The 21,596-nt window shown below is 38.0% G+C and overlaps 1 protein-coding gene across 4 annotated transcripts in view; it reads right to left on the minus strand.

Annotated features, from left to right (window-relative positions):
• The window catches only part of LOC133560252 (RNA-binding protein with multiple splicing-like), a 105,431-nt gene extending 96,031 nt beyond the window's left edge, over nucleotides 1-9,400 (minus strand). Inside the window, exon 1 of one of the 4 annotated variants that reach the window (XM_061912583.1) lies at nucleotides 8,987-9,400. In XM_061912583.1, the coding sequence (XP_061768567.1) occupies nucleotides 8,987-9,043 (57 nt within the window). In that variant the 5' untranslated portion in view covers nucleotides 9,044-9,400. The remainder of the gene's footprint in view (nucleotides 1-8,986) is intronic. The other 3 variants (XM_061912582.1, XM_061912580.1, XM_061912579.1) reach the window with 3 other exon arrangements.
• Between the last annotated feature and the right edge of the window lie 12,196 nt (nucleotides 9,401-21,596).

Genomic DNA, 21,596 nt, shown 5'->3' on the forward strand with positions numbered 1-21,596 from the left:
AGTTCCTGTGCACAGCATTGTATCTCTTAAATTAGCAAAATAGAGGGCTTGATCAATTTAGCGTGTCTGTCTTCATGAAGCTGATTATCAGACCACCTACAATACTGGGAAGATAAGATGCAAATATAAATACTCAGCATGGGTGATGTGATTTATCAATGCTGAAGCTGTTCTGTAGGTGCTATTTTGCATCTTTATTTATCATGTTGTAAACTTACACAATTTTCTCTCGGTACTATGTTTTGTTGCCTCATTCCAAAAAACACGTATGATTAGTTAATTGAAGACTCTAAATTGTGCATTTAGTTTAAAAAGTTGTTTGTCTATATGTGCCCTGTTATTGGTTGGCAACCAGTCAACCAATCAGTGTCAGTTGGCTGAGGCTCCAGTTCACCGTGACCCTAATGAGGGCAAGTGGTATAGAAAATAGATGAATGGATGGATTCAATAATCAAAGCTGTCAGAGTTTGGCTTGAACAGCATAGATTTGTTGTCTTACAGTCAACTTATTTTCAAACTTTGAAAAAGTAAAAAGTAGTACTTTTTTTGAGTAAATTGCTTGTATTTGTATAGAGTTGCAACTATCAATCTATTAATTTGATAAGAAAAAAAAAAGATTTATATTCTCTTGCTTTGAATAATATTTTAATGAGTGACTGATTAAAAATAGATTAAATCCATACTACATGGAGTGCCAGGAACTTTAAATATGTAGGCATTGTTTCCATACAGCCGCTGCAATAGAGCGCACATCTCAACGGTGGTATGTGGGTGCTGTGATCTGTGAGCTATTTTCCTGACATTTTATGTCCATCCATGACTTCTTTTTAACTACTTTATGTACTCCATACAATATATTTTAGCAAACTCACATGCCAGTTTCTCATTAGCCAGCCGTTCCTGACGCTAAGCCTTGTTGTTGTCTTTTCAAATAGCTCTTGTCGCACAGCTGACAAATGGCTAAGATAAGATGACAATTCCCCCGCTGCTTTTATAAATAAACTGCAAAGCTATCAGATATGGAAAGGCAAGCGGAGGGGGATTTTGAAAAAAAAGCTCTTTTTTGTGTAGTATCTTTTTTACCGTATAAGCATGTGATGTCACAGACAGTTAATGTATCTGTTTGGCCTTTTCATAGCTTGTCCAGTGACGGACCACCATGTAGCTCCCCATGTATCGTATAGGGAAAAGGTCGCGGCTAACCCATTATTGCACCTGGCGGATGATAACCCCAAGAAAAAATGGACAGTGACACCCCAGGGAGATGCCCCCTACCCCATCCCCATGTTGAAGTGATATTTTCCTCTTGGGGGAGCTTGCAAGTACAGAGACAACAAATGTCGTACGAGGTTCAAACTACCGCTGTGTTGCAAAAACGTAATTCGATGTGACAGTGTTTATTTTTGAAAAGGATGGTTTAATGAAAGGCTTTTGTTCAAGGAAATTATCAAGTTAGAAGTAAAAGTAGGCTAAAGGTCAACCAAGGCAAATAGAATCAAATGTTTTGATTGGGCACAAAAAACAATTTATTTCTTTGAGTTTGTTTTGGATTTTCCTACTTTGAAAATAAATTAAATAGAAATAATCTTTCTCATATAACTCTGGCCATTATGTTACTACATCAATTTATTCATAAATGTGTATAAATTATATGTTATTAAATTATGTATTATTGAATATAAATTAGTATTTGATTATTACATGTTCAGTGTATATGTTAACAGTACCTAGAAGAATGAATTCAGATGTTTGCCTCCACGATCGTTAAATTGTAAAAGTAAGGATGGGGATATGACAATAAGGGACAATTAACAATAAATGTGTCAACTTATTATTTTTAAGTATATTTTTGAAGGTGGAAATACTACTGGGAGTGTGAATGTTGTCTGTCTCTGTCTGTGTTGGTCCTGTGATGAAGTGGCAACTTGGTTACAATGTCCACCCTGAGATCGGTAGGTCGTGAGTTCAAATCCCGGCCCGAGACATACCAAAGACTATAAAAATGGGACGCATTACCTCCCCGCTTGGCCCTCAGCATTAAGTGTTGGAATTGGGGGTTAAATCACCATAAAATGATTTCCGGGCACGGCTGCCCACTGTTTCCCTCACCTCCCAGTGGATGATCAAAGGTGATGGGTCAAATGCAGAGAATCATTTCGCCACATCTAGTATGTGTGTGACAATCATTGGTACTTTAACTTTCACTTTTAGTGAGAGAAATTTGTGACGTGAATTATATTTATGTAGCGCTTTTCTTCAGTGACTCAGTGCGCTTTGCATAGTGAAACCCATTATCTATGTTACGGTACTATTAAACCACTGTGGGTGACACTCAGAGCAGATGGGTAAAATATCTTGCCCAAGGACACAACAGCAGTGACTAGGATGGTGGAACTGGGGATCGAACCTGCAACCCTGAAGTTGCTGCCAAAACGCCGAAAGCCATCCTGGATTTTCAGATAGGAACCCAAGCGCGGCACTAAACCATCAAGGTCACATGTCCATACAAGGTCTGGAGGCTCATCGTCACTTCTGCAAAATTAGTGATCGCTAAGTGTCGCACTACGTGAAAGCGTCCAGAGCACCTGATACCTTATCAAAGAAAGATAAAATGCCAACATACTGCAGCTCGCCTGCAAAAGCACCATATTTGGCTAGCGCCGCTACCCTGCATCGAGTTTTGATCGCGCCTGAAGTTGGGCGGGCAATGTAGTGAAGCATGACAAGCAGCATTACGGCGCTTTAACTGCTGCAAATCAGTGATCCATTGAGTGGTGCGCTACATTCTTGTGTTGTTGTTCAGCATGTGAGAGTCATACCTTGGAGGTTGTTAAACTTTGCCTCAAGCAAGGTCAGAGTTATTGTTTTATAGCTAATGCATTTTATAGCGAACACAACTTCCACTATTCCGCAAACACTACATTTCTTCTGGTACTTTTCTATGCAAAAAAACAATGAACAACTCCTGTTGCGTTTTTCAAAGATGTGGTGCCATATATTGATGTCTCTTTAATCACACATTTTTTTAATCATTATAATCAGAAGGGTTTCAAGTGATAGACGTTTGTAAATACAGTTTCACGGTAAATTTGGTCATTCCATTTTAAATTGTGGACTAAAATATAAAAGGGTGCTGAAAAAATGTACCCAACAAACTACTACCATGATTCATTATGTACATGTTTAAGCAGCACAATAATGTTATTACAGTTTTGTGATAAATCCTATCATCACATGATCTCCAGAAAGGGCTTGAGGAAATGTTTATAAGGAGAAATTCATAAATGTTGCCCCCAAGCTGTTCCTTAAACAGCGCCCATATAACAGTTTCAGCCTTGATAAATCACACTGCGAGCATTAAATAATTATATTGTCATATCCTCCTCCCAGTATTGTGGACGCTATTTTGCTTACTTAAGAGGTGCAATCCTCTGCACACAAGTTTAGTAGATTACAGAATTTTTAGGAGTATAAATCGCTCCGGAGTATAAGTCGCACCTGCTGAAAATGCATAATAAAGAAGGAAAAAAAACATATGAGTAGCACTGGAGTATAAGTCGCATTTTTGGGGGAAATGTATTTGATAAAACCCAACACCAAGAATAGACATTTGAAAGGCAATTTAAAATAAATAAAGAATAGTGAACAACAGGCTGAATAAGTGTACGTTATATGACGCATAAATAACCAACTGAGAACGTGTCTGGTATGTTAACGTAACATATTATGGTAAGAGTCATTCAAATAACTATAACATATAGAACATGCTATACGTTTACCAAACAATCTGTCACTCCTAATCGCTAAATCCCATGAAATCGTATACGTCTAGTCTCTTACGTGAATGACCTAAATAATATTATTAGATATTTTACGGTAATGTGTAAATCATTTTACAAATAAGTCGCACCCCTGGCCAAACTATGAAAAAAAACGCAACTTGTAGTCCGAAATACGGTACTTTTGTGTGCGGTATAGGGTAAGGCTGGGTGGTATGCTGGCATTACAGTTAATACCGGTAATTTTAAAAAGACATATATGTTTGAGCCAATACCGCAATATTGCTAACTTCTGATGGGCCATTGTTTCAGCGGTCTGCAACTGTTTGTTGCCAGGGTGGCGTACTGCTGAGAGGGTGCGCAGCAGGTACCGTAGTTGAGGAAGGTTCCGACGCGTGTGAAAGGGCCTGTGCGCATCCAGAGTCGCAACAGCGCATTGCAGACACCACACCCCGTGCCACAATAGTCTTTGCGCACAGCGGACGTGACCGCACCGAAGCTCCGGCGGCTGGCGGCGGCTCCTCTATATCAACCAGAGGTAACACAAGCCACTGCAAACATTCAACACAGCATAAAAACTGTCGCTGCTAACTGCCAAAGCTAACAAATAGAGTTTAACTTAAACCCTTGCTGATGTCACACATCGCTTAAATAATAATAATAATAATAATACATTTAATTTGTAAAGCACTTTACATTTGTCAATATCAAAGTGCTACATAGTTTGAAAGGACAAGGAGTTAAAAACACAAAACATCTAAGAAAAAAAAAATCACATTGCTTGGCAACAGACACCGCCTTTTAAAGGCATGCGCACACTGCTCTCATAAACTTCTAACTGCATATGACGTATATTTAATGTTGTTTCTTTAAACTCATTACGTTCTCGAGTAATTAATTACATTAATTAAGAGTAATTCCATTAGTAATTAAATTACTTTTTTGGTTAAGTAAGAAGTAACTAATTAAAAACTTAAAAAAATACTCTTTAAAACAATAATACTGTAATGTGGTGTTGAGTTTAAAATTACCACTCTGCACGTTTTGTTTATAACACCAATACATATGGTATAGCAGCATTCGTATCAATTTTAGTACAATCAGGTTTGTATGTGGTTTCGTACACGCAAACCTTAAGTAGACCAGGCCCTTATGCTTTTGTTGTTTCACTACTTCATATTTCAAGCTAGCTTAGCAGTTAGAAAGGCTTTGTCTCTCCTACATATATTTACTCTCTGTCTGCACTAGTTTCAAATTTCAGAACCATTACTTTATTCAACAGATTAAAATAGACAATATTTGGACATTTGTCAATCAATTCAGAATCACCCGTGTCCCAATTGTGATGCATCTAAGAATCAATCATTTTTCCCACCTTTACTATATACTAGACTACAGGGGAAATTGAACAATTATTTAATCGCATCTGTTTTTATTTTGGCATGGAGAATAATTTTATTAAAATTTGACCAAAATGATCTGGCAAGCAATGTTATGGTATTACCAAAAAATAACAAAAATATGTCCACACCTAGAAGTATTAGTGGGGGGAAAATTATTTGGACATAATCAGAAACACGTAGAACGTATTACTAAGCCTAATACAAAGATACCTTGGCATGTGTGGGCTCCAGCTCACAAGTTTTTTGGGATACGAATTGTCTTTCTGCTAATTGTTATGCTTTAGGTTGCAAGGAAAAATTTGGATTACGAGCCTCTCCGTCGCTAGTTGGCATAGTAAATGTCTAACTTAACCTCGTAAGATTTGACCAAAATATCAAGTGCCTCACACGTTAGCATTAGCTTGTGATAGACGCTTAACTAGAAAGCCATAACTTGATTTTTCCAAACATAGGAAGGAAGAAAGTGAGCATAAAGTACTGTGCTGAGACAAAAGAGGGGATTATATTCATTAAATTAGATCAATAAATAATCGAAAAACATGACCAAGGTGTGCACAACTTAGTGAAGACGTATGGCACTAACAGCAGTCGTAGATAAAAGCTGTGACAACGGCAGCCAAGGGGGTTAGAATAATTTCTAAACAGTGGAAATGTATCCATGAAACTATGGTGTAATTGTTCATGGTGTGTTTGATTGAGAAGCAGCTGGCAGGAAATAGCGTAGATATTTACTTTGCACGGTAAATTTTATTAATTATTATTATATTACTACATAACTCTATAGTAGTTGTTTGTAGTACGGTCAGGTGCCAGCCTGGCTCAGGGAGGACGACGCCCCTGACATGCAGAATCCCCAGGGATTGTACCAACTAGTCCTTTCAACAAATTATATTGCACTATTTTATCCTATTATCATCCATCCATCGATTTCTACCGCTTATGCTATTATCAAACTGTGGTATATGTACTACTAGTGGTACACATGCTCCATCTAGTGGTACGCCAAAGAATCAGTTAATTAAAGTACAGTGTTTTATTTTCCTATATTAAAACAGTGTTCCAGTTCGGACTGCGTATAATGTGACTGTGGCCAAAAATATATACTTGTTAAATACAACCTCTGCCTTGTTGTTAATGAATACTTATGCCTACTATGCTATTATATTTTGTTGCTGGTCATTACGGTAATACTTGTTGAGCCAAGTGCTGTGTTTGGTGAAAAAAGTTTGAGAACCACTGTTTTGCTGTATTGATTTTGATACTATATTTGTTATGTTTCTTATAAAAAACATACAAATTTAGGGAATTGAATCAACTTACGATTGGATTCCAATTTTGGGGGTAACCATTTAATTCATAATGGATTCCCCTTTCTCGATTGACAATCAATACTTTTTCAGTAACAAAGGGTGCCAATTCCACGATGAACTACTGCTCTATAAACTGGACTAAGCATGCACACACTCTTTCAGAAGGCGAGCTTCTAATAAGCCAGGGACACAAAGACGTTTCTGACCATTTCTGCTGATAAGAAATGTTTATATTACTCCTCCTTACCTGGGAAATTGCAAAATGTGCCCAAACATTTCCCTTCAGCGAAGACGGTACTGATTTTATTACTTTCTCCCAACGTCTAAAGCAGTGGTTGGGAACCTATGGCTCGAAGCCAGATGTGGCTCTTTTGATGACTGCATCTGGCTCTCAGATAAATCTTAGCTGACATTGCTTAACACGATAAGTAATGAATAATTCCGCTGGTAATCACGATGTTAAAAATAACCTGCAAAATATAAAACATTCTCATGCATTTTAATCCATCCATCTGTTTTCTGCCGCACTGTTCAAGAAATAACAATGTTATTAAAAATAATTCGAGACTTATTATACTCTGAAAATGTTGGTCTTACTTAAAAAATGCACGCATTTAGTTGTATTTTGTGTTAAAAAATATAACATGGCTCTCACGGAAATACTTTTTAAAATATTTGGCTTGTATGGCTCTCTCAGCCAAAAAGGGAATAAGCGCTGAGATGGCTTGAAAAGCGTCTTTTTAAAAATGGATTATTGAACATTTTGGATTGATTCAGAATCGTAATAAATAGGAATTGCGACTCAAATTCAGTTTGACACCATTGTTAAAACTGGTGCGTTACTTGACGTTACTAGACTACCGTGTTAGTTGCCAAGGCGCACCCCAGCATGCTGGCATCGTCCATTTGTGAGCCAGCGATGAATGTATTTCTACAGGGGAAAATAGTTTTGGAACAAAGAACATATTACAAGAAAACGAGCATCACAAAATCATATTACTTGGCCAAACACTACATGTTAATGCTAGTATGCTTGCTTTTGGGTTACGTCACATGCATCTTCGTCCTGGCTGCTCAGTACAACATGGAAAAGTCAACAAATTTACATGAACAAGAATAAAAAACAATAGTGCACAGTTTCGTAATTAGATGCCTATTTTAGTCGCTGGAGGATCCCGTATGGCAGTGGTTCTCAACCTTTTTTTCATCTGAACATTTTTTTTAATTCAAGTACCCCCTAATCAGAGCAAAGCATTTTTGTTTGAAAAAAAGAGATGAAGTAAAATACAGCACTATGTCATCAGTTTCTGATTTATTAAATTGTATAACAGTGCAAAATATTGCTCATTTGTAGTGGTCTTTCTTGAACTATTTGGAAAAAAAGATATAAAAATGACTAAAAACTTTTTGAAAAATAAATAAAGATTTCTACACATAGACGTAATCAACTTAAAGTGCCCTCTTTGGGGATTGTAATAGAGATCCATCTGGATTCATGAACGTAATTCTAAACATTTCTTTACAAAAAAGAAATCTTTCAATCAATCAATCAATGTTTATTTATAAAGCCCTATATCACTAGTGTCTCAAAGGGCTGCACAAAACACAACACAAACCACAACGACATCCTCGGTAGAGCCCACATAAGGTCAAGGAAAACTCACCCCAGTGGGACGTCAATATTATTATATTAACATCAATATTTATGGAACATGTCCATAAAAATTTAGCTGTCAACACTGAATATTGCATTGTTGCATTTCTTTTCACAGTTTATGAACGTACACTCATATTTTGTTGAAGTATTATTCAATAAATATATTTAAAAAGGATTTTTGCTATTTTTAGAATATTTAAAAAAAAATCTCACGTACCCCTTGGCATACCTTCAAGTACCCCCAGGGGTACGCGTACCCCCATTTGAGAACCACTGCCGTATGGAATCCAGCAATGAAAATATTGGATTCAATGAACAGAATACGAATATTTTGGACAGTGAAGAGTATGAGCTGTCATCATACTTGTTTACTAAATGAATACTGCTTCTTAGCTGAGCTTTAATCAGATTGTCAATAATCTAATATAGCTAATGCACAAAAAAGCACTATAAGGAGGGAGCTAAAAGGGAAAATACACTATAGCTTACTTTATAATTAAGTATTAAATGTCTGTCTATCTGTGTTGGCGACTTGTCCAGGGTGTACACCGCCTTCCGCCCGATTGTAGTTGAGATAGGCACCAGCGCCCCCGTGACCCCAAAAGGGAATAAGCGGTAGGAAATGGATGGATTATCCTAAAATTTTGAAATGATACATTTACCACATTCAAATGAATATTAAGGCACGGACGTGACAGTTAGACGTATAGTTAAGTGACAGTAATGACAGTATTTTGTGTTAAAACGACATTTCAAACTTGAACGTAGCTAAAAGTAGAGTTTAATGGCAGCCTGGCAACAAACAAGAGAAAAGGGTGAAAGGTGCGCGAGCCTCACCTCTTCTTCGTGGAATTCACTCTGCTCGCTCTCCTTCTCGATTTTGTTGCCGTTCATCCTGAGTCACACTTTGGCACAACAATGTCTGCGTTAAATGAACTCAAATGTTAAAAAAACAAAAACAAAGTATGGACACAAGCAAATAGTCCAAGTGCTGTTGGTTAAACAGACAAATGAGTCGGTGCGCGTGCGGCAGCTGTGCGAGCAGAACCTCCCACTTAATTAGTTGGCATCGATGTGGAATGTTTTCCTTCGTGGTGTTTTGAATTAAAAACGTGTAAAAAAAAAAACAGTGAAGTATTTGAGATAATCCTCAGAATGTTCACCTGATCTGAATCAATGACGGGAAAATGTTTAACTTCTGCTCATCTCACAGCGTGGTAGAGAGAGGAGGAAAAGAAAGAGGATACATGGAACAGCCAAATGAATAAAGGGGCGGGGCGTATGATGGATGTGGGCGCGGTGAGTGTTGATTGACGGGTGTTAATGCAAGGCAACCTTATTGAGAGCTCGGGACTTTTCAAATATGGAAGAAAGTAAAAGTGAGTATACGAACGTATAAACACACACACATGTACATAAAAAATACACACATACATAAATCTTTAATGATCCACAAGGGAAATTTTGAACAATTTCCCTTGTGGATCATTAAAGTTTGTCTAAGTCTATCTGTATGTATATATATATATATATATATATATATATATATATATATATGTATATATATATATATATATATATATATATATATATATATATATATATATATATATATATATATATACATATAATTATATATATGTATGTATATACATATATATATATATATATACATATATATACACACATACAGATATATACATACAGTGGGGCAAAAAAGTATTTAGTCAGCCACCGATTGTGCAAGTTCTCCCACTTAAAATGATGACAGAGGTCTGTAATTTTCATCAACTCGTCGTGTTTGGAGGAAGAAGAATACTGAGTTGCATCCCAAGAACGCCGTACCTACTGTGAAGCATGGGGGTGGAAACATCATGCTTTGGGGCTGTTTTTCTGCTAAGTGGACAGGACGATTGATCCGTGTTAAGGAAAGAATGAATGGGGCCATGTATCGTGAGATTTAGAGCCAAAACCTCCTTCTATCAGTGAGAGCTTTGAATGGTTGACCAAATACTTATTTTCCACCATAATTTACAAATAAATTCTTTGAAATTCCTACAATGTGAATTCCTGGATTTTTTTTTCACATTCTGTCTCTCCCAGTTGAAGTGTACCTATGATGAAAATTACAGACCTCTGTCATCATTTTAAGTGGGAGAACTTGCACAATCGGTGGCTGACTAAATACTTTTTTTCCCCACTGTATGTATACCTGTATATACACTGCTCAAAAAAATTAAAGGAACACATTGAAAACACATCAGATTTCAATGGTGGAAAAAAAAATGTTGGATATCTATACTGATATGGACAGTTTAATGTCTCAGGAACAAAAGGATGCCACATCTTTTGATGGAAATAAAAGTTTTCAGCCTACAGAGGGCTCAGTATATAGACTCCCCAAAAATCAAAGTGAAAAAATGATGTGGCAGGCTCGTCCATTTGTATAAATTCCATTTCTGCAACTCAAAATTATTTTCAATATCTTGTGTGGCCCCCACGTGCTTGTGTGCATGCTTGACAACGTCGCGGCATGCTCCTAATGAGACGACGGACGGTGTCTTTTGGGATGTCCTCCCAGATCTGTCTAAGGGCATCAGTTAGCTCCTGTAAAGTCTGAGGAGCAACCTGGCGGCGTCTGATGGACCGAAACATTATGTCCCAGAGGTGTTCTATCTGGTTTAGATCAGGTGATCGTGAGGGCATTTCAATTGTGTCAATTCCTTCATCCTCCAGATACTGTCTGCATACTATTGCAAAATTAGACCAGGCATTGTCGTGGACCAGGAGGAACCCAGGACCTACTGCACCAGCGTAGGGTCTGACCATGGGTGCAAGGATATCATCCCGATACCTACTGGCAGTCAGACTGCCGTCCTCTAGCCTGTAGAGATCTGTTCGTCCCTCCATGGCAAATGCCTCCCCAGACCATCACTGACCCACCACCGAACGGGTCATGCTGAATGATGTTGCAGGCAGCATAGCGCTCTCCTTGGCTTCTCCAGACCCTTTCACGTCTATCACAGGTGCTCAGGGTTAACCTGCTCTCATCTGGGAAAAGCACAGGGCGCCAGTGGCGGACTTGCCAATTCCGGTGTTCTATGGCAAATGCCAATCGAGTTCCACGGTTCTAAGCAGTGAGCACAGGGCACACTACAGGACGCCGTGCCCTGAGGACACCCTCGCCAAGTCTGTTTCTGTTTGGGCAGAGACATTCACACCAGTAGCCTGCTGGAGGTCATTCTGTAAGGCTCGGGCAGTGCTCAACCTGTTCCTCCTTGCACAAAGCAGCAGATATCGGTCCTGCTGATGGGATGAGGACCGTCTACGGCCCTGTCCAGCTCTCCTAGAGTAACTGCCTGTCTCCTGGAATCTCCTCCATGCTCTGGAGATTGCACTGGGAGACACATCAACTCTTCTTGCAACAGCACGCATGGATGTGCCATCCTGGAGGAGTTGGACAATCCGCGCAACTTCAGGGAAGTTAAGAAATCACCTCATGCTCCCAGTCGTGATAATGACTCTAGCTAAAGCCAACACTTGTGGAATAGCAGTTAAAAAAGATCAAGAGAGAGGCACTTGAAATGGCCTCCACCTGCAAAACCAGTCCTGTTTGGGGGGCCATCTCGTTGTTGCCCCTCTAGTGCACCTGTTGTCAATTCCATCAACACCAACGCAGCTGAAACTGATTAACAACCCCCTCTGCCACGTACCTGACAAAAACCTTATCAGAAAAGTGCAATTGAATCCATGCCATACCCTGATAAAAAACTGTTCCTGTATTTTTTTTTTATATATATATATATACATATATATATATCCATCCATCCATTTTCTACCGCTTATTCCCTTTCGGGGTCGCGGGGGGCGCTGGCGCCTATCTCAGCTACAATCGGGCGGAAGGCAGGGTACACCCTGGACAAGTCGCCACCTCATCGCAGGGCCAACACAGATAGACAGACAACATTCACACTCACATTCACACACTAGGGCCATATATATATATATATATATATATATATATATATATATATATATATATATATATTTATATATATACAAACCCCGTTTCCATATGAGTTGGGAAATTGTGTTAGATGTAAATATAAACAGAATACAATGATTTGCAAATCCTTTTCAACCCATATTCAATTGAATGCACTAAAAAGACAAGATATTTGATGTTCAAACTCATAAACTTTATTTTTTTTTTTGCAAATAATAATTAACTTAGGATTTCATGGCTGCAACACATGCCAAAGTAGTTGGGAAAGGGCATGTTCACCACTGTGTTACATCACCTTTTCTTTTAACAACACTGGGAACTGAGGAAACTAATTGATGAAGCTTTGAAAGTGGAATTCTTTCCCATTCTTGTTTTAAGTAGAGCTTCAGTCATTCAACAGTCCGGGGTCTCCGCTGTTGTATTTTACGCTTCATAACGCGCCACGCATTTTCGATGGGAGACAGGTCTGGACTGCAGGCGGGCCAGGACAGTACCCGCACTCTTTTACTATGAAACCACGCTGTTGTAACACGTGCTGAATGTGGCTTGGCATTGTCTTGCTGAAATAAGCAGGGGCGTCCATGAAAAAGACGGCGCTTAGATGGCAGCATTTGTTGTTCCAAAACCTGTATGTACCTTTCAGCATTAATGGTGTCTTCACAGATGTGTAAGTTAACCATGCCTTGGGCACTAATGCACCCCCATACCATCACAGATGCTAGCTTTTAATTTTTGCATCTAAAACAGTCTGGATGGTTCGCTTCCCATTTGGTCCGGATGACACCATGTTGAATATTTCCAAAAACAATTTGAAATGTGGACTCGTCAGACCACAGAACACTTTTACACTTTGCATCAGTCCATCTTAGATGATCTCGGGCCCAGAAGAGCCGGCGGCGTTTCTGGATGTTGTTGATAAATGGCTTTCGCTTTGCATAGTAGAGCTTTAACTTGCACTTACAAATGTAGCGATGAACTGTATTTAGTGACAGTGGTTGTAGCTGAGATAGGCGCCAGCGCCCCCCGCGACCCTGAAAGGGAAAAAGCGGTAGAAAATGGATGGGTTTTCTGAAGTATTCCTGAGCCCATGTGGTGATATCCTTTAGAGATTAATGTCATTTTTTTATACAGTGCCGTCTGAGGGATCGAAGGTCACGGTCATTCAATGTTGGTCTTCGGCCATGCCGCTTACGTGGAGTTATTTCTCCAGATTCTCTGAACCTTTTGATGATATTATGGACCGTTCCATCCATCCATCCATTTCTACCGCTTATTTCCTTTGGGGTCGCGGGGGGCGCTGCTGCCTATCTCAGCTACAATCGAGCGGAAGGCGGCGTACACCCTGGACAAGTCGCCACCTCATCGCAGGGTCTATTATGGACCTTAGATGTTGAAATCCCTAAATTTCTTGCAATTGCACTTTAAGAAACGTTGTTCTTAAACTGTTTGACTATTTGCGCACGCAGTTGTGGACAAAGGGGTGTACCTCGCCCCATCCTTTCTTGTGAAAGACTGAGCATTTTTAGGGAAGCTGTTTTTATACCCAATCATGGCACCCACCTGTTCCCAATTAGCCTGCACACCTGTGGGATGTTCCAAATAAGTGTTTGATGAGCATTCCTCAACTTTATCAGTATTTATTGCCACCTTTCCCAACTTATTTGTCACGTGTTGCTGGCATCAAATTCTAAAGCTAAGGATTATTTGCACAAAAAATAAAGATTATCAGTTTGAACATCAAATATGTTGTGTTTGTAGTGGATTCAACTGAATATGGGTTGAAAAGGATTTGCAAATCATTGTATTCCGTTTGTATATACATCTAACACAATTTCCCAACTCATATTTATTTATTTTTATTTTATTTATTTATTATTTATTTATCTTCACATAAAACAAAGAATGTATTGAAACAGGGTTTGTGTGTATATATATATATATATATATATATATATATATATATATATATATATATATATATATATATATATATATATATATATACATATAAAGGGACAAGCGGTAGAAAATGGATGGGTGGATAGACATATATATCCACCAATCCCCATACACACATACATACATTCATGTATGTACATACATACATACACACATACATACATACATACACACATACATACATACATACACACATACATACATACATACACACATACATACATACATACATACATTTTCTACCGCTTATTCCCTTTTGGGGTCGCGGGGGGGCGCTGGCGCCTATCTCTTCCAAAGACATGCACCTGGGGATAGGTTGATTGGCAACACTAAATTGGCCCTAGTGTGTGAATGTGAGTGTGAATGTTGTCTGTCTATCTGTGTTGGCCCTGCGATGAGGTGGCGACTTGTCCAGGGTGTACCCCGCCTTCCGCCCGATTGTAGCTGAGATAGGTACATACATATATATATATATATATATATATATATATATATATATATATATATATATATATATATATATATATATACATATATATATATATATACATATGATGTACATAAATAGCGTTATCATGATTTTAGGACAGTGCATAAATACCTCCTTTTAATAGGCACCTTATTGCTAATGGATGCATGGTAAAATATATACAGTATGTATTGTTCAATATATTGTTTGATTTATATCTGTATGATATATATATTTAGTCATCAAAATGGAGTTTGCACAAAAGAAAGCTTAGTAAACCTTGTGTCTCTAGTAGACACCATGTGCCCCAGTTGAATAAAGTTTAATTATATGAGATAAAATTTGAAAAAAATGCATGGAAAATGAAGTCATTAAAATACATGCAAGATTGCAAAGCAGTAATTTGATGATTATCATGGTTTATAGAAATATTAAAATAAAAAAATGCAATAAAAAAACTCCAATAAATTAAAATGGGGAGGCCAATATTGGAGTAAATGTTTTAAATAAATGCCTTAGCCCTAGTAGACATCTGGTAATCTAGTCAAAAAAGGGTTTAATAATTTTATAAACCATCCATCCATCCATTTCCTACCGCTTATTCCCTTTCGGGGTCGCGGGGGGCGCTGGCGCCTATCTCAGCTACAATCGGGCGGAAGGCAGGGTACACCCTGGACAAGTCGCCACCTCATCACAGGGCCAACACAGATAGACAGACAACATTCACACTCACATTCACACACTACGGCCAATTTAGTGTTGCCAATCAACCTATCCCCAGGTGCATGTCTTTGGAAGTGGGAGGAAGCCGGAGTACCCGGATGGAATCCACGCAGTCACGGGGAGAACATGCAAACTCCACACAGAAAGATCCCGAACCCGGGATTGAACCCTGACTACTCAGGACCTTCGTATTGGGAGGCAGACGCACTAACCCCTCTGCCACCGTGAAGCCTAATTTTATAATTATTAAGTTAAAAAAATATATATCCACACATATAGAAATCCTAGAGTAAAACAAATTGAATACCTTATTAGGAGGGAACCCAAAAATGCAGTACTGTGTAAATAAACAATACATTGACACCTGGTTCCCCAGTCAAATAAAGTAATTACTCCATGAGAACAAAGTCAAAAGTTATGCACATAAATATTACAAAAATAATGTTACTTTACATTCGAACACAGCTTCATCTCCATTTACTGCATTGTTTACTATCTCTTTACTATTCATAAAAGATTGTAAATGATGAGCCAAATTCCCTCCAAAAAGTGTAGTTTCCCCTCTAAGCAACGGAAAAAATAAGGAAACATGTATGACTCGGCAGTAGATAAGCACTGATGATGATACATTCAAGAAGACAACGCCTCCAAATGGCTCAAGATAAGATAAAGCTGGAGACATCGTTAGTGGATGATTGTTTTTTAAAGAAAATGCATTTTTAGCAAACATGCCTGAAGCACATCTATCGCATTTGTGCAGCATCTTGGTGGCACAAAGTTAACAGTCTGGCTGTAGGTGGACGGGGAGCATTTTTGCCTCCTTTTATCATGTCTCCAGCAATGATAGTTCTGTCTACAGAAGTCGGTTTTATGCTGAGGAGGAGAAGAGGGATACAAATGGAAATGTTCCTGAGTATCAAAGCTTCCTGCTGAAGTCCAAGGGGAGGACTGGGGAGGGGGGGACATGTCCCAGCTGTGTTTGACAGGTCTCATGGCTGAGCTGTGTGATCTGATGCTCATGCAGGGAGGGTAAGAAGGGGGACGGAGGAGGAGGAAGCGCAGAGGCCTCCCACCCAACATTGAAAGAAAACATGCACACACTTTGGTGCAACAATGGGGGAGGTCGTCCTTATGCAGAATGTAGACATAATTGTATGGACACTACGCATGGACAAAAATATAATAATATTGCAAGAAAACAATTTTGAGTCTCCAATTAACCTAATATCCATGTTTTTGGGATGTAAGACGAAGAAATTACGAGTTGAATTTTGCAATTTCACATTAACAAATCCTTCAAATCATAACAAAAAAGTATGCGAGTTAAAAAAATAAATAAATGTATAATTCTTAAATGGTAAAAAATTAAAATTACACACATTTAAAAAATATATTTTAAGAGGAATTTGTAATTTTCCCGCAAAAAAAGTGTATGTAAATACATTAAAATAAATTCAACAAAATTATACAAAGAGTCATCATTTTACAATAATGAAGTCATAACATTCAGAAGAGTAAAGAATAATAGTATGAGAGAATAAATACCTACCTAATATTTCATAGGCAGAACCTTTTTTAATTAAATGTTCTAAGATTAAAGTTTTCCTTTATGTCACAGATTTTTTTTGTAACTAATTGCTTTTTTTGCCATTTGTTACAAAATAAGCTGTAAGGTAAAAGAAAAAAAATACTTAGCAAAATTAAGGTAATCATTATGCAGGAATACATTTATAGAACATTATATATTTAACTAATACAGGTGAACACAATTAAATCCACTAATAAATGAATTTGTTAGAAAAAGTGAGAATTGTATGAATATAAAGGTGACCTTTTTTGTGCAAATGTTGTCAAAATTTTGTAAAGTAAAGTACTTTAAAGAATTTAGTCAAAATGTATGACGGAGTAAAGCGTAATGTTATGACAAAACAAACAGTACCTATTTTATAGTAACATTCAAAAATACACAGGGACATTTTCCAATTTTACAAGAATAACGTCAGCCATTTTTACTTAATGCTGAAACTTTTATATTTCACTTTGACTCATTTTTAATTATTTATTTCATAATTTTGTTTTGATGGCTGACTGTTCTCTTCTCCTTTGTTGACCATGTGTTGACCTGCATACAAACAAACATGGAAACGGAAAACTGATACATTCATGACAATAAAGTTGAAATATTACATATAATACAATATATAGTCGGAAATATATACTATAAGAATAATGTTTTGATATGGGAAGAAAAGGCTGCAATTTTAAAAAGGAAAAAAAAATCCTATTTTGACGAGAATACATTTGGAATATTTAATGAATGAGGTCAAAATCTTACAAGAAATATAGTCGTTATTACTAAATAATATTACTAAAATAAAGTCACAATTTTTTGATGGATAAAATTGCAACTTTATTTTTTTGTAAAAAAAAACAACAAACTTGATGCTAGGCAGAGGTCTCAAGGCCCAATCTAACATTCCCATAGGCTGATTTAAAAAAGAAGGCACATGCTGGCCGCACCCACTGAAGTTTTGGAATGAACGTCCATATTGGTAAATGTCTCTCCTATAGGCTCTTACGCGCATTTGTTGTGTTGACATGAAACTGACTTTAAAGTTCTCTTTGAAAGCTGAGTGCTTACAGAATGGTTTGAATGTCTTTCAGGATCCAATAAAAAGTTAAAGTAAAACCAGCTCCATGAGGTTCTTATCTTTCTTTTCACCTCAACCAGCATTCTTCTGCCTGACCCCTTGTTGCCAGGCAGAGTTCACAGCAGGACTCACCTACTGGCCAATAAAATGTCACCCGTTGTTATTTATTTTTAATCCTATTTTTATATTTGTTTCATGTTTTTTGAGGTGATTTTAAAGATTTTACTTCAAAATGGTAATGGCTTGACCCTGGAACAGATTCATTTAATTTGCATTCATTTCTATGCAAAGATTAAATAGTGCAGTAATGAGCAGTGCTTGGCTAGTCTTTTCTATTGGTTTGTATTTTTGGAAGTTTTTCTCAATATAACATGTTTGATGCTGTGTGTGTGTGTGTGTGTGTGTGTGTGTGTGTGTGTGTGTGTGTGTGTGTGTGTGTGTGTGTGTGTGTGTGTGTGTGTGTGTGTGTGTGTGTGTGTGTGTGCTTTTATTTATTCAAACAAAATAACAATGATGATGATTAGTGATGGCAGGAATTTGAGGGGAAGTTCAAATGTGACACGCTATATTTGGAAGCGGCTATTTTTAGCTCTCGCCTGTGTCGTTGAAAGAGAAAGTATACACTTTAACTCAACAACACAAAGCGCATACTACAAAGTCCACTGAGTTTTGTTCTTGTCCTACTATGTGCGACAACAATCAGCATCAGCATAGAAAGCATACGTACACACTCGTGCAACAACGCCAACACGTACAGTGGGGCAAAAAAGTATTTAGTCAGCCACCGATTGTGCAAGTTCTCCCACTTAAAATGATGACAGAGGTCTGTAATTTTCACCATAGGTACACTTCAACTGTGAGAGACAGAATGTGAAAAAAAAATCCAGGAATTCACATTGTAGGAATTTCAAAGAATTTATTTGCAAATTATGGTGGAAAATAAGTATTTGGTCAACCATTCAAAGCTCTCACTGATGGAAGAAAGTTTTGGCTCAAAATCTCACGATACATGGCCCCTTTCATTTTTTCCTTAACACGGATCAAACGTCCTGTCCACTTAGCAGAAAAACAGCCCCAAAGCATGATGTTTCCACCCCCATGCTTCACAGTAGGTGTGGTGTTCTTGGGATGTAACTCAGTATTCTTCCTCCAAACACGACGAGTTGAGTTTTTACCAAAACGTTCTATTTTGGTTTCATCTGACCACATGAAATTCTCCCAATCCACTGCTGTATCATCCTTGTATCAATTTTGTATAAACTCAACTCATCGTGTTTGGAGGAAGAAGAATACTGAGTTGCATCCCAAGAACACCACACCTACTGTAAAGCATGGGGGTGGAAACATCATGCTTTGGGGCTGTATTTCTGGTAAGGGGACAGGACGATTGATCCGTGTTAAGGAAAGAATGAATGGGGCCATGTATCGTGAGATTTTGAGCCAAAACCTCCTTCCATCAGTGAGAGCTTTGAATGGTTGACCAAATACTTATTTTCCACCATAATTTACAAATAAATTCTTAAAAATTCCTACAATGTGTATTTCTGGATTTTTTTTCACATTCTGTCTCTCACAGTTGAAGTGTACCTATGATGAAAATTACAGACTTCTGTCATCATTTTAAGTGGGAGAACTTGCACAATCGGTGGCCGACTAAATACTTTTTTGCCCCACTGAATATAGCTGTGTCTTTGCCACAGTTTGTACTGTATTTTTACATGTTTGTTGCCTCCTATCAAACACTTTTTCATGAGACCTCTGGCTTTATGTTTGCTGCGCTCGCCGCTATTAACTGTCGTTCTCGGCTTGGCAGCACATGCAGTTTTATACTGAATTCATTGCTTTTGTTTGTACGCAACAGGCAGTGTGGGCAATATCATGACATCACAAATATGCGACCAAATCAGAAGGGAGCCGAGGGGTTGAGGCGCAAACTAGGCGGCAACACAAGTTACAATAGCGAGACCAACGACAAGCATGATGCTGGTATTATTACTGGCTCATTACTGGCTGATTTTTCATAATCAGAATTATCTATACCAGTGGTCACCAACCTTTTTTAAACCAAGAGCTACTTCTTGGGTACTGATTAATGCGAAGGGCTACCAGTTTGATACACACTTGAATGAATTGCCAGAAATAGCCAATTTGCTCAATTTACCTTTAATAAACAAATCTATATACATATAAAAAATGAGTATTTCTGTCTGTCATTCCGTCGTGCATTTTTTTTCCTTTTACGGAAGGTTTTTTGTAGAGAATAAATGCTGAAAAAAACACTTAATTTAACGGTTTATCAATCAATCAATCAATCAATCAATCAATCGATGTTTATTTATATAGCCCCAAATCACAAATGTCTCAAAGGACTGCACAAATCATTACGACTACAACATCCTCGGAAGAACCCACAAAAGGGCAAGGAAAACTCACACCCAGTGGGCAGGGAGAATTCACATCCAGTGGGACGCCAGTGACAATGCTGACTATGAGAAACCTTGGAGAGGACCTCAGGTGTGGGCAACCCCCCCCCCCCCCTCTAGGGGACCGAAAGCAATGGATGTCGAGCGGGTCTAACATGATACTGTGAAAGTTCAATCCATAGTGGCTCCAACACAGCCGCGAGAGTTCAGTTCAAGCGGATCCAAGACAGCAGCGAGAGTCCCGTCCACAGGAAACCATTTCAAGCGGAGGCGGATCAGCAGCGTAGAGATGTCCCCAACCGATACAGGCGAGCGGTCCACCCTGGGTCCCGACGAGCGGTCCATCCTGGGTCTCGACTCTGGACAGCCAGTACTTCATCCATGGTCATTGGACCGGACCCCCTCCACAAGGGAGGGGGGGACATAGGAGAAAAAAGAAAAGAAGCGGCAGATCAACTGGTCTAAAAAGGAGGTCTATTTAAAGGCTAGAGTATACAGATGAGTTTTAAGGTGAGACTTAAATGCTTCTACTGAGGTAGCATCTCGAACTGTTACCGGGAGGGCATTCCAGAGTACTGGAGCCCGAACGGAAAACGCTTTATAGCCCGCAGACTTTTTTTGGGCTCTAGGAATCACTAATAAGCCGGAGTCCTTTGAACGCAGATTTTTTGCCGGGACATACGGTACAATACAATCGGCAAAATAGGCTGGAGCTAGACCGTGTAGTATTTTATATGTAAGTAGTAAAACTTTAAAGTCACATCTTAAGTGCACAGGAAGCCAGTGCAGGTGAGCCAGTACAGGCGTAATGTGATCAAACTTTCTTCTTCTTGTTTAAAAGAGGAGAAAACACGAAAAAAATTTAAATTAATCTTCAATTATCTTCAATTTCGACTCTTTAAAATTCATAATTCAACCGGAAAAAAAATGAAGAGAAAAACTAGCTAATTTGAATCTTTTTGAAAAAAAAAAAAAAAAAGAATTTATGGAACATCATTAGTAATTTTTCTTAATTAGGATTAATTTTAGAATTTTGATGACGTTTTAAATAGGTCAAAATACACTTTGAAATAAGATTTAAATTTGATTCTACAGATTTTCTAGATTTGCCAGAATAGTTTTTTTGAATTTTAATCATAATAAGTTTGAAGAAATATTTCACAAATATTTTTCGTCAAAAAAACAGAAGCTAAAATGAAGAATTCAATTAAAATGT

Source organism: Nerophis ophidion, linkage group LG10, assembly GCF_033978795.1.
Source record: "Nerophis ophidion isolate RoL-2023_Sa linkage group LG10, RoL_Noph_v1.0, whole genome shotgun sequence".
Taxonomy (NCBI): Eukaryota; Metazoa; Chordata; class Actinopteri; order Syngnathiformes; family Syngnathidae; genus Nerophis; species Nerophis ophidion.